The 13,012-nt window shown below is 42.4% G+C and overlaps 1 protein-coding gene across 6 annotated transcripts in view; it reads right to left on the bottom strand.

The window, feature by feature from the left end:
• Positions 1 to 455: 455 nt before the first annotated feature.
• The window catches only part of GNG12 (G protein subunit gamma 12), a 130,952-nt gene continuing 118,395 nt past the window's right edge, over positions 456 to 13,012 (bottom strand). For all 6 annotated transcript variants that reach the window (XM_063654290.1, XM_054483375.2, XM_063654292.1 and 3 more), the window contains 2 exons: positions 6,504 to 6,622; positions 456 to 4,474 (listed from right to left, as the gene is read on the bottom strand). In XM_063654290.1, coding sequence (XP_063510360.1) covers positions 4,349 to 4,474; positions 6,504 to 6,596 — 219 coding nt within the window. In that variant the 5' untranslated portion in view covers positions 6,597 to 6,622 and the 3' untranslated portion in view covers positions 456 to 4,348. The remainder of the gene's footprint in view (positions 4,475 to 6,503; positions 6,623 to 13,012) is intronic.

Genomic DNA, 13,012 nt, shown 5'->3' with positions numbered 1-13,012 from the left:
CTGGCTTCCAGTCCTCTTTTCTCCTCCTCTCATCTCCTCCCAGGACCTCATTCCAATGCATACTGTTCCTCTCTCACTCAGCCCAAACATCACCACCCTTGGAAGCCTTTTCAGAGGTCTTTGTCGATGTGGAGCTAGTCCCTCTTTCCTCTGGGCTCTCACAGCCCAGAGGAAATTTGTGTTCACCTGAGTTATGGCACTTGCCACATGATACTACGATGATTAGTTTACATATCTGTCATTCCCACCCTCCTTGCTCAGACTGTGACATGGGCTGGTGTAAGTCTTATTCACTTGGGTGTCATGGGAGCCTGACTCTCAGCAGCTTGCTCTCAGGAGGTGCTCAGAAAATGTTAACTGAGTGAAGGAAGGGAAAGGGGAAGAGAAATGGTCTTTTATTCATTTATTGAGCAAAACACAAGTAGGATGATACAATGAGGCACTGACGCAGTAAAGAAAGCAATGGTGCTTTTAATGAAACTTCTTTCAAATCTGTGAACATGCTAGCTGTGAAGTAAATGCTTTTATTCTTTCCATAGGACATATTTCCAAATAATGATCACAGTATTATGGTTAATAAGATGCTGGACAGATGAGCAGCCAAAGAATACTACATAACAACAAAATCTCATCAATGATATATCAAATGCAAATTTACTAAGACATCAAGAGAATATCTGTTTGTAGTTACATGGCTAAAAACAAGACATTATTACAGTAACCAAGTCCATAAAACTAGAAAACAAGCACTGTATAACAAAAAGGCCTTTTAGAAGCTATTAAATGAACAAACATTATAGATAAGCCAATTTTATATCTGAAGCAGCTTATAGCACCAACACGTTGGCAGGACCAGCAGAGGGGTGGGGTCTTTGGACCAAGGCATCTGGGAACAGGAAAGTCTCTCAGCCATCATCTACTGCAGCCACTTGTTTTACAAATGGAGAAATAGAGGCCCAGAGAGATGAAGCGCCTTGTCCAAGGTCACACAGCACAGGACAGACTGGGAAATGATCCAGGGCTACGATCCAGGCCACTGACTTCAGGTAAGTGCTCTATTTTAACATACAGATATAAGATTCTATTTGATTTGATGTATTTTTTTCCCCATAAACAGGTCTACCATAAAAGAAAGCAATAAAACCCATAATGTACTCTGGTATTATATTTATTTCACTGAGAAATGACTGGCATGTACTATAATCATTTTGGGGGCCTATACAGATTTTACATCAAAATTCAGAGGAATTAGTCAGATAACACTATTTTAGTTATAAATTGATTGAGAAGGTGGCATTTGAAGAGAATATTTGGCACATCCTCCACTACGTAAGCTACCCTATGCCTCAAAATTACTAAATCATTGGTATAAAGTTTTGGTTTTTTTCCTGATAGTTTAAAGATTAGTAAAGTACAAAAACAGTCTAAATAGAGACAAAGCAAGTCAGGTCTTTCCTTTAAAAGCTAAGTATGGCACTTTTCATTTTAATAAGGTAAGTGATTTTAAAAACCTGACATTTTTTAGAAGAAAAAAAAAACTAGCTATGACCCATCACTTGTGAACCATCTGGTATTATAAAATATTTCCCTTATTTAAAAAATGTTTCTGTAAAATACTTCGGAGTCATGAAATCTTGCCATGGTCCTGAGGCCTCAACTGGACAGATTTATGATGAACTAATGAAGATATAAGAATGAAAAAAAGAAAGAGATCACTGTTAACAGAAGCAGCATTAAGGACAAAGTATACTGAATATATTGAAATAGCTTCATGGAAATGAAGCCAAGAAGTTGCATGTATATACGTGAGAAAGTTTATCATTACAGTGGTAGTTGGAAAAAATAACAAACACTGGGTATTTGTCTGTCATTAACATAAACCAACTGCTGCAGACAGTTAAACTGTGGTTTTGTAAGGAGAATAAAGCCTGATAAATAAAAGTGACTTCTGCATATCATATATATGTATGCATATATTTTCTCACATAGACGTCTAGTTATAAGTAAATCAACATTTAGCTACAATTTTTCCCCTCTTGGGTCCAGCATCAAAAGATTTGATATTCATGAACATGCCCTACACCTGGTTAGGAAGTTACATATTTATACTCATAGCCTCTATTGTATCTGACCAGGGCGAATAAAATGAAATCTCCTGGGACCTCAAGTCCATTTCTTACCACTATAAGCACATTAACAGATATATATCAAAATATACTTGTTTACTGTTAGGTAAAAGAGCATGTTTCAGTACTAAATAATACACTATGCCTGCTACCGATAACGTGCACATAATGGTATAATAAAAGTAATTTTTCATGAAAATATTTTGAAAGAAGCTACATTATAAATATTTAAAGAAACGTTAAAAATCAGAGTGAAAATCAGATTAGTGTTCTGAAACTGAGTAGAAAAATAGACTTATAAAAAAAAGAATGTCTCATTAAGTGAAGCATTAAATGTAAAGTTGTCTTTTTAGTGTAAATTTCAAATCTCACCCTTTGAGAGGTAAAATCTTTCTCTCTCCTAAACAGGTACCTATAATTGATTGGGGATATCACAGAACGAAAAAGCAGATGACACAAGGCTAAGGGCAGTGCCGTGATTTTCACATGGTCTTAGAAAAGCGAGGGGCATTCATAAGGCTGAGTAGGTAGCAACTTGGAGAAATACTGAATAAATGTGAGCAGTTTAAAAAAGTAATGCATTTGTCCACCCTAAATGAGCTAATACTCAAAGCCCAGACATTAGATTTTAAAAGGGGTTTGCTTTCCAGGACAGATTGTACAAAATTTGGGAAAATCATTATAAATAATTACTTCTGGGGTTGATTCCTTTTTGAGAGGAAGTTTTCAACCTTTCCTTAGTAGTTACTTTTAATGAACTGAAGATGAATTAAAACATCAAAGGCTTTGTGTATGATTTGACCCCGAAGTGACCCTCTCTTCTACTTTGATAAAGTCAAGATACCTTATTGGCCATAGGAGATTCCTCCTTTTGGGGCTACCCCCATACCCGGAAATTTCAAGGGTGTGAGGGCTATATTTGGGCCCAGAGGAAAATCAAGGAACCCCATATCCAGTTGCTGAAGCCCTTGGGCCCAAGGAGTGTACGACTGAATCCAAGGCTCTCTTGGGTAGCCTATGTGCCTCTTGGATGGTATGTGAACAAGGTAGGGATGAAACTGCAGATATCTGAAAAGAGCTTAAGCATCCTGACAGCTTTGCATTTTTTTTTTAATTTTTTTTTTTCCTCACCGTGTTCCACATACCTGTGGCTGGGGAAACCTCTGCAAACAGATGCTCTGGTAAGAGAGGAAAGATACAGGGAAGGCAGAGAGAGCAAGACAGAGGGTTCAATCACAAAGCTGGGACAAGCAGAGCAGCTGGTTTTCATACATTCCTGCTCCTCTCTCAGCTGGGCTCATGTTCACTCCGTTTCATTCCAATCATCAGGGTGGAGATTTCAGAGGTGCCTATCCCTAATCCAGTAGAGAACATGAGCCCTGGGAGCACAGCTGCTTGGGATCCTCCCAAGGGTCTCCTCCCCTTTTCCAGACTCAGCATCATTGAAGCCCTAAAGGGTCCTTGTAAATTAATGTCTCATATTATCGAAGGACTGTCAGTTTAGTTTGGTGCAGTTTACTGTAGCCTAAGAGGTCCAGCAAGATTTCAAGAGAGGAGAGATGATTGCATTAGTTGATTACAATGAATACAATCTTTAGGATACTCTTTACTTTTTGTACAATAATGACATGAAAGGAATTTTTTATTCTACCTATACACAGCTCAAAATAAAGGTATAACTTCTGGAACCAAGAAACATGGTATGGAGAGAGGGACGTTTTCATAAGAAAATAGCTTTGATAAGTGTATACACAAAGGCATATATATACACAAAACACTGCTCTTCCTTATATACTATACAGGCTGGCACACGCCTTATAAAGAATATAATATCAAGGCTTTAGGATTTCAATGAATTTTGGCATTTTAATTTGACAGGTGCTTAGGCAATTTAGGTCCTGACATATCGGAATCCCTTGTATTTCTAAAGTATATAATTATGTTTTTAAAAAGGCCCAGATCAACTTTCCTTAAACAGTAACCCAACATAAAGCCATAGTTACCAAGTGGAAAATAAGATTGTTATTCTGTATTAAATCAGTAAAGGGTATTTTAAGAGAAAGGACAACTTAGAAAATAGAGACTTCAGAGTCCATTATTCCAAGTTGAGAACATTTTAGTTATTAGCAGTGGTTACCAAATAAGCTGAAGGTAAATCTCTTCAAGGAGCTGCTCATAATTTGCTTTGTTGGGAAGAGGCGAGGAGCTGTTTCTCTATTCCACTATAAGATGATGCAAGTTTTTTTATCCTTGAAAGGGTTTTCTGAAGTTGGTATTCCTATCAGCAAAGGGTCACTCCTGGCATGTTCCTCACAGTAGGACATGAGGTCCGCTGATGCCTTCGAAACCTGACATGGAGACAAATGACAAATCAAACAAACAAGAAAGAAAATATTTTACTTGCACACTTTCAGAGTGTATTTGAATGCTAGGCTATTGAATGGAAGACTGATTTGAACAAGATAATCAGAGTCTTAAAGCACCACTCTCAGATTCTTGTCAGGTAAAAAAAGGAAATGGTACCTTTAAAATGGTGCAATTTGGCAGGTAAGGTCTTTCTTAACCAAGCAACTTAACAATGATCAGACAAACTGGCACCACGTATCCCTTCATGGGAGTGCTGAGGACACACCACCAGCTAATGAGCTGGCATTCCTGTCCAACATTGAACTGGAGTCCAATCAGCGAACCATCACACCCGAAGTGAGGGTGATTCTGCAAAATAAGTGGCCTGGATTCTTCAAAAATGGACTGTGTGTTAGGTATTCTTATTAGATAATCCTGAACTGCAAATAACTTTCAAGGGTTTAAAGAAGACATTATATATGTTTTGTGTGTATGTGTGTACAGACAGAAGGAGGGAGAGAGACAATGCAAGCAAGTACATGTGGTCAAATGTTAACAACTGGTGAATCCTGGTAAACGGTTTATAAATGTTTGTTATTACAACTCTTCAGCAGGTTTGAAATGTCTCAAAATAAAAAATTAGGGGCCAGGTAAGAAAAAGCATATGTGAATCAAGGGAAGGTTGTATCTTAAATTCTACCCAGAAAAAACAGATTGGAATGCACAACAGACTTTAAGAACTGAACGATGGGCTTGGAGCCAAAACTCTGGAGCCAAGTTGTGGAGCTTCAAGATTTACTGTTAGAGATTGGGCTTGTGGAAGTAAAAAGAGAGACGAAACCAGCACGGGAAGAGGCAGTACCTTACTCCGGCATGAATTAAACACGGAAAATATCATGCTCTGTTTCAGAAGTCTGGGAGCGAGATCCTACAGAATAGGATCTCTTTGCCCTAAGCAAAGAGCAATGGGGCAGCTGAGCCCTGTCTAGCACAGCCCAGATAGCCTCATGCTGGGAAGACAGGTGACTATCTCCAGGCCCAGAGGAATGGATCAAGTGATTGCTTCAGTTTCTTTTTCTTTTTTCTTTTCTTTTCTTTTTTTTTTTTGAGACGAAGTTTCGTTCTTGTTGCCCAGGCTGGAGTGCAATGGCGCGCTCTTGGCTCACCCGCAACCTCTGCCTCCCAGATTCAAACAATTCTCCTGCCTCAGCCTTCCCAGTAGCTGGGATTATAGGCGTGCGCACGCCACCATGCCTGGCTAATTTTGTATTTTTAGTAGAGACAGGGATTTCTCCATGTTGGTCAGGCTGGTCTCGAATTCCCAACCTCAGGTGATCCGCCCGCCTCGGCCTCCCAAAGTGCTGGGATTACAGGCGTGAGCCACCGCGCCCGGCCAACTGCTTCAGTTTCAAGGAAGAACTGGTCATAACATTCCAAGGGCACTCACTGCCTAGTTCTCTCTTGGGATTTAGGGGAAAAGACTTCGAAGTCAGGTGATCTAAGAAATGCATTCCAGTTTCTCTATGGGATCTCAACTAAAGCCGGCATTATTACTTTGGGCACAGAAAGTGGTCACTGAGGGCCAAACACATTTAAAAGCTTCATTTCCCTAAAAAGGAAACCTAGACTGCTGACTTGTTATGCGAAGCTGCCTCAGCTGCACTGATAATTCTAGAACACTTAAATTCCAGAGGAATGACTAGGGTGTTTATGAAGTCTCCTTGGAACCCCTGTCCCACTTTAGAACACAGGGATCAACGGACTTGACCACGTTCATTCAGGGGAGACAGGTCCTCAGGAAATCCTGTCCAGAGTTTTACAAACAGAGAGGCTAATGCAGACACTTTTGAAGTGAGGCCCATGCTACATAGGAAAATGAAAGTTAGGATTTTGAGACTCTCAGCCTGTTCTGGAAAAATCCTGGAAGCAAGTGGAATGAAATGGTATTATCTTCTCTGACAAGTGGTCCAGCCCTCAAGGAGCAGGGGGAACTGAGCAGAAAGCATATGTTATCCAGTTGGGGCTTCTTACCTTTATTCTTTCAATGGAGGCTTCTAATCTTAACTGCTGCACAGTTCTCCTTGCCTGGGCTATATTGTTGGTGCTTGCTGTTTTGCTGGACATCTTCAATTATTGTTTTTACCTGAAATCTGAGGAGATTTTTTTTTAAAGAGAAGTAACAGGCATCTTTAAGTTATTTAAACATTCATGTTTAATATGTAGATGTTATTAAAGTAGAAATAATATGTTCAACTTCAAGGGAAATAGATGGATTTTCCTAGTCATCACAGCTTCTTGGAGGCAGTTACTAAAACGCCCCTTAGAAATCTGAGTGGTGACCTAGGTATCTAAGTTTGTCATCCATTTGAGCACCTACATAAATCTTTAGTTTGCAGAAACCCAGCACTAGCAGTTTAATCGATGCACCCCAACATATAACATAAAACTAGACTTTTCTAGGATTTCCTAAGAGGAAACAAATATGCAAACACTTGTAGCAGTTAGGGGACCTGTGGCAAAAGTGAGCATTTGCTATGGGAGGCACATTACATGTCAGTTTAATATTACTGCTACCTACTTTCACAGAAGGTTTGATTTCATTTCTTTTGGGCTCTTGCCCCCAACTAGTAGGCTGATCAAAGTCCTGGCAACAGAAAATGAGAAGAGAGCTCCTCTAGAGAACTTTGAATAAAGGGTGCTTATTTTTAGATATTATCATGATGTAGAATCGTTTTGAAAGTGTTAGGCACATAAGTAAGTCTATATTCATCAAAGAGTGAAAACTTTCAGTGGAGACTCTCCGTGATAGATCCACGGTAAATGTCAAGTGGGATACATGAGTAGCCTACAGTCTGAAATAATTAATAAAATGTTATTATTCCCTCCTTTGACCTCTCCCTGGTCTCATCGTGATGGTCTGGGCACTTGCTAATCCTGTTACTCCATCATATGTTCGTGGATTGATTCTCCTCTCTAGCCTGAGCTGTTGGCCTCTAGGCTGCCCTGCTGCCCTCTCTCCTTAGCCACCTGGTGTAAAGCAATGGAAACAGAAACATCCTGGCCCTTGCTTTACAAACCGGTTGTCCAATAGCACATTTCAAGAGGAAGGCAGGCTGGGGGAAAAGTGCTGCCTGGTGCCCTGACCTATACGGCTAAGTTCATTCTCCTCAGGGTGGCAACTGGAGGAAAACGCAGGGCTGGCAGGCCTGGCAGCAGTGTGGCAGTTTTATGACTCATGGGAGCAGGTGGACAGTAGGTGTGCCTCCCCGGCACTATGTGAGGGCTCAGCAAAGTCTTAGGGCTCCGTGGCGCCAGCAGCAAACCCAGGCTGACTCAACCTTTTGGAGAGGCTACAGCTGAATAATGTAATTCTGCCATAAAGGCTGAGACCAGACAAAGCTGCAAAAAAAAAAAAAAAAACACTAGCAACCCAGACTCCAGGGCATCCATCATCTGGGCACCACGGTGCTCCACACTGAGTTCTACCAGACTTAGAATATTCCCAAAGGCTGAGTTCTAGGACTTGGGTAGGGCTTGTAGCCTCTGTGGTCAGAGGAAGTTTCAGGTCAAATGCACAAATAAAATTGTGCTTTTAACTGTGTGCAAAATTTTGAAATCAGCCTAATAAGCAACCTTCACATTCCAAAGGATTTTTTGGGGGGATTCAATTTACTGTTGCACATTAAGTGTTTTGCATAGGACCAAGGCATTCCACAAACTGCAGCTGCTAGTATTTTTATCCTTGGGGGTCACATACAGCACAGTGAATTGCAATTCCCTGTTTACCTGTTTGTTCTGCACCTCCCCAACAACTGGTCAATGAGCCTCAAGGGTTTTGATTGAGCGGGTCTGGGTGGGGCTATGGGGACCAGCCCTTTTTAGAGTCCCTGGGCAATTTGCGCCACTAGTGTCAGAGCCCAATGCAAAGACTAGTGACAGCCATCAGAGGATTTCCCTAGGAATAAGGAAGCTCTAGCAGTACAGAAAACTAGGAGGATGAAGCATGTGGCAGGGAAGGGTGGCCTTGCCTTGTGCTAAGCCTTGGACAAGCTCATTTCAGCACATTCCCAGAGTAGCTACCTCTTCCTCAGATTCCTCAGTCATCCCTGCCCCACCCAAAAGAGAGGCCTAGGGTCTCTTGGATTCTGCTCACACCCAGCGGCCTGGCCCAATCCCTTTCTGTGCTTCCAGGCCAGCACTTACTAACAGAGCCTCTGATATGCAACTGAGGAAGTAGGCAACCTCACCCAGAACACTGTGCAGTGCTCTGACTCACAGCAAGTTGGAGATATATATATATATATATATTTCCCTGCAGCAAGTAAAACTGGGCTCCCCTTCCAACTGGTGCTGGTTCTGAGGCCCCCAGACTCCAGAATGCGAACATGACACCCTTTCTCAGTGACCTGTGGTTTCCATGTTGCACCCTAAGGACTTTCTAAATGTTCCCTTTGCATGAGGATAAGGTCAAGCATTCTCTTCTTCCCAATCTCCAGGGCATAAAGTTTCCAAGGCCTGAGCAAGTTTTCCGGTAACTGCAGAACAGTTCACACATATCAGGACTGGACCAGTAATTGCTCCCACCCGGCATGGCCATTGGCAAGCAGTCTACAGTCAGACTCTATTAATATTTATAAAATGCTCGGGTAGGTCCCTCTAAAGTTGGCGAGACACTCAGCATTTAGTACATGAAGGTCTTTGTTACTTCCTGACTATTATTATAGTCAAGACTAAAAACAGCCAGCAATTCATGATTCACGCTTGCCAGCTCAGGCTTCTTGCAGCTTTCCCTCATTCTGATATCTGCGTTCAGACCTGCTTCTTCAGAGGGCTTTCTCCAACCTTGTCACTCAGAGGCTCCCTGCTCCCTTCCAATGGGGTATTCCTGCTGGTCCCAGGCTTGACAAAGTCCATGCAACACATTTTTAATTGAGTACTACTGCTACTAGGTACAATATGTTGAGAATAAATGGGTAGGACAGGCATACAGCTCCTGCCCTCACAGAGGCAACGTTAAATAAGCCATTAGACACCCCCTTCTGCTTCAGGCGTAGCCTAGCCCCTCCTCCTGCTCTGCTACCCCTCTCAGGCTCCTAACTCAAGTTCTCTTCTGAAAGTCCCTTCCCATCTGCTGGTACAAACATGGAGAGCCTCACCCAGAATACAAATTAAAGTTTAGGAGACAGGTAATTTTTACACTTTCATAGATTTATTAAACACAAACAACTTTCTATGAATATTGTATAGCAATTGCTTTGGGAAGTCGATTAAAAGGGGGTAACTGTGATTGCAGGGGAATGAAAAATGACTTCTCTCTACCTTTCTCAGTTCTATGGCTGGGCTACAAATTAACCTGACATATAAACAGGTTGACAGCAGGAAAACTGTATTTAATTATGTATGTACACACAGGAGTGCCACAAATATGAGACTCAAAGTGGTCAGATGATGAAAGCTCACATATGATCCTGAGCTACAGAAAAGAATGGGGGTTCAGGGTTTCTGGGGCGTGGTGGCAACATGAGTTATGGGAGGTAAGGGGAAGAGATAAATGGTGAAGAAAGGTGGTTTTCTCATGCACACAGAAATTCTCAGTTAATACAAGTTGTTTCATAGCAGCCCTCGGAAGAAGAGGTGACAGTCTGTCTGGGTGTGGTATCACCTCCAGTCTCCCCTCTTGGGATCCGAGTTAATCTTTCCCAGTTGATAAGATTTCCGGGAGAATATTTGTGACAACTGAGTTCCTTTTGGAGGATCTGTCTTTAGGCCGATAAGGGGAGCTCAGAGAATGCCTCTGCCTACATCTGCTGTTCCCCAAGTATCCTCAGTTCAAAGTAATCAGCACACCAAAGTGTTATATTTTGGGTGGCATTTCCTGAACCCCTTCATGGTCATTCTTAGAAAAAGCTGTACACTGGGCCACTGGAAAGGAAGATAGTTTCTGATCATAACATTCTTCCTATGGAGAAAGCAGACCAAAATTAGACCGTTTCAAGTTAAGGAGCCTCTGGTTTGCTGAGTTGCCACATGGCTGCACAAAGAGGGCCACTGTGTGATCCCTGAGAGGCAGAGGCGTTTACAGGAGCTGGAGGTCTAGCTAAGGACTTCCTTCTGACTTGCAGCTGCTCTGCAGCTCCTCAACAGCTGGGCTGTGCAGAACAAGATAGAAAGCCTGGGGAAACAAATATCTCCAAATATCTCTGTGCCTTTGGAGGGTTTTCTTTGGTCTTCCCTCAGTGGTGAGGATGTCTGGCTGTTTGTTTGTTCTACTAGGTAGAAAAAAGGCTTGCTTTATTCTTACACCAAGAATAGCTTCCAAGGCAAACAATACCTGATATTTGTATGGAATACACACGTGAGCACACACGTTGCTTGCATATGCATTATTCCATGAAGCCTCACTGTAATTCTGAAAGGTTTCTTATTAGATGAGGCAATCAAAGTTAGAAAATCTTGCTTCAAAAGTTAACCCAGGCTGGGCGCAAGGGCTCACACCTGTAATCCCAGCGCTTTGGGAGGCCAAGGTGAGCGGAATGCTTGAGTCCAAGAGTTTGAGACCAGCCTGGGAACATAGTAAAAACTTGTCTCTACAAATAATAACAAAAATATTTGCCAGGAGTGGTGGCACATATCTGTAGTCCCAGCTACTCAGGAGACTGAAGTGGGAGAATCGTTTGAGCCCAGGAGGTTGGGGCTGCAGTGAGCTGTGATCATACCATTGCACCCCAGCCTGGGCAACAGAGCGAGACCCCCATTAAAAAAAAAAAGTTAACCCAGTTCGTAAGCCTTTTCACTCTAGAAGCCACCCTTCCCACTGCGCCAAGGAAAGGATTAATTCCAATTAGTTTGATTCATAAACACTCAGGGCATCACTGAATGCTCCACCATGTGGTTCTTTTTTTTTTTTTTTCCTCTTTTTTTGAGACAGAGTCAGGCACCTGCCACCAAGCCTGGCTAATTTTTGTATTTTTAGTAGAGATGGGGTTTTACCACGTTGACCAGGCTGGTCTCGGACTCCTGACCTCTGGTCATCCTCCCGCCTTGGCCTCCCAAAGTGCTGGGATTACAGGCATGAGCCACCACGCCTGGCCCACTATGTGGTTCTTAATCAGGGGTGACTGACATGTGGTGACCTAAAGTAGGGGGCTTGCTGATTGCCTTGTGTTTGTGTAACACCTCCCTTCTCATGTATGCAAGCTAAATAAGAATGTTCTGGCTCCTAGACAAGGACCGAAGTTAGCTTCCGCAGATCCTGAACCACCAAGTATTCTATCCCACCCAGAAGGGCCAAGGCCTGTGCATGCCTGTGCAGACTACCAGTCTGACAAAACTCTGGCTATCACTTCTGCAGCCTTGCTTTCATTTTTGCATATGGGTAACAGATTTGAATAAACACATGTAGTATTCAGCTACTCAAATACTTCGCATTGGTTTTAATGTTGTGTTTCATCTGAATTCTCAGGTTCCTAGAAATTCCTAGGAACACGATGGTCCATTAGGGAAATACGGGTATTTTCATCTTTGTCAAGAGGGGCCTGAAGCAGGGAAAGCAGGGTGGGGATGGAAAGAGTGTCACAGAGCACGCTCTGGGAGGAAGGCACCAGGAAGCCCCAGGGTCTGAATCACAAGTCATTATGGCCTGGCCAGTAATTGAATCACTGGAGTGAAGCCAACTTTCATAAGCAAACACGCCCCTGTGGCTGTAATAAAAGAGCAGGTTAAAAGAAAAAAAAAAAAGCCACTGGCTTCCACTTACTCTCTGGTCTTGCCTTCAACTTTCAATGTCTTTCTCTAGCTCTTTATCTGCCTCTTCTTCTGTAAAAAAGGGACTACAATGCAGACCTCATAGGGTTGTCAGGGGAGAAACAGAAGCACCTTCCCTTGCACAAACAAATGTTTACTAAATGCTGGCCCCTAGGCTCACTAACAAGATGAAAAACATGTGCTTGGTGGGAAATGAAAGATTCGGGAAGCAACAGAAGAATTTCAAGGTAATGTGACCAGGTAGCAACAGCTTTCTAATGTGGCCTTAGTGAGAAGGCAGAGTTAGGTCCTTAAGAATAGTTCCTCTATTTTCATGAGCAGTTCTTATTTATATCAAAGCCTGCAGGCTAAATCCAGGCTGCAGATATGTTTGGTTGGGCCCCATACAGTGTTAACTCAATTGTATGTGTGTGTGTTTTAACTTTAAATTGAATGTCAACATTTGAAAAATGGAGAGATTTCACTTTAAAAGGAAGACTTCTGGAAAAATCAGAAACTCCTATAAAACTGGGCTGGATCTGAGCAGCAGCTGCCCCTTCAAGCACTTGCTGGTACACCTGCCAGGCCCTCTATTTGAACTTGTGGCACTGCCTTTACACTATGCCTTGGATATTTAGTTCCAGGGACACATTCGGGGATTCGCCGGGGGCATCTGGGCTCACTCCCGCCCTGCCACTTCCCAGATCTAAGGCCTCGGGAGAGGACTGATAACCTATTTAAGCCTCAGCTTTCTCACTGGAAAAATGGGGATAACAATACTTTCCTATCTCAAAGAA

Source organism: Pongo pygmaeus, chromosome 1 (assembly GCF_028885625.2).
Source record: "Pongo pygmaeus isolate AG05252 chromosome 1, NHGRI_mPonPyg2-v2.0_pri, whole genome shotgun sequence".
Taxonomy (NCBI): domain Eukaryota; kingdom Metazoa; phylum Chordata; class Mammalia; order Primates; family Hominidae; genus Pongo; species Pongo pygmaeus.
Note: the sequence above shows the minus strand (reverse complement) of the source record. Positions and strands in the feature narration are given on the sequence as shown.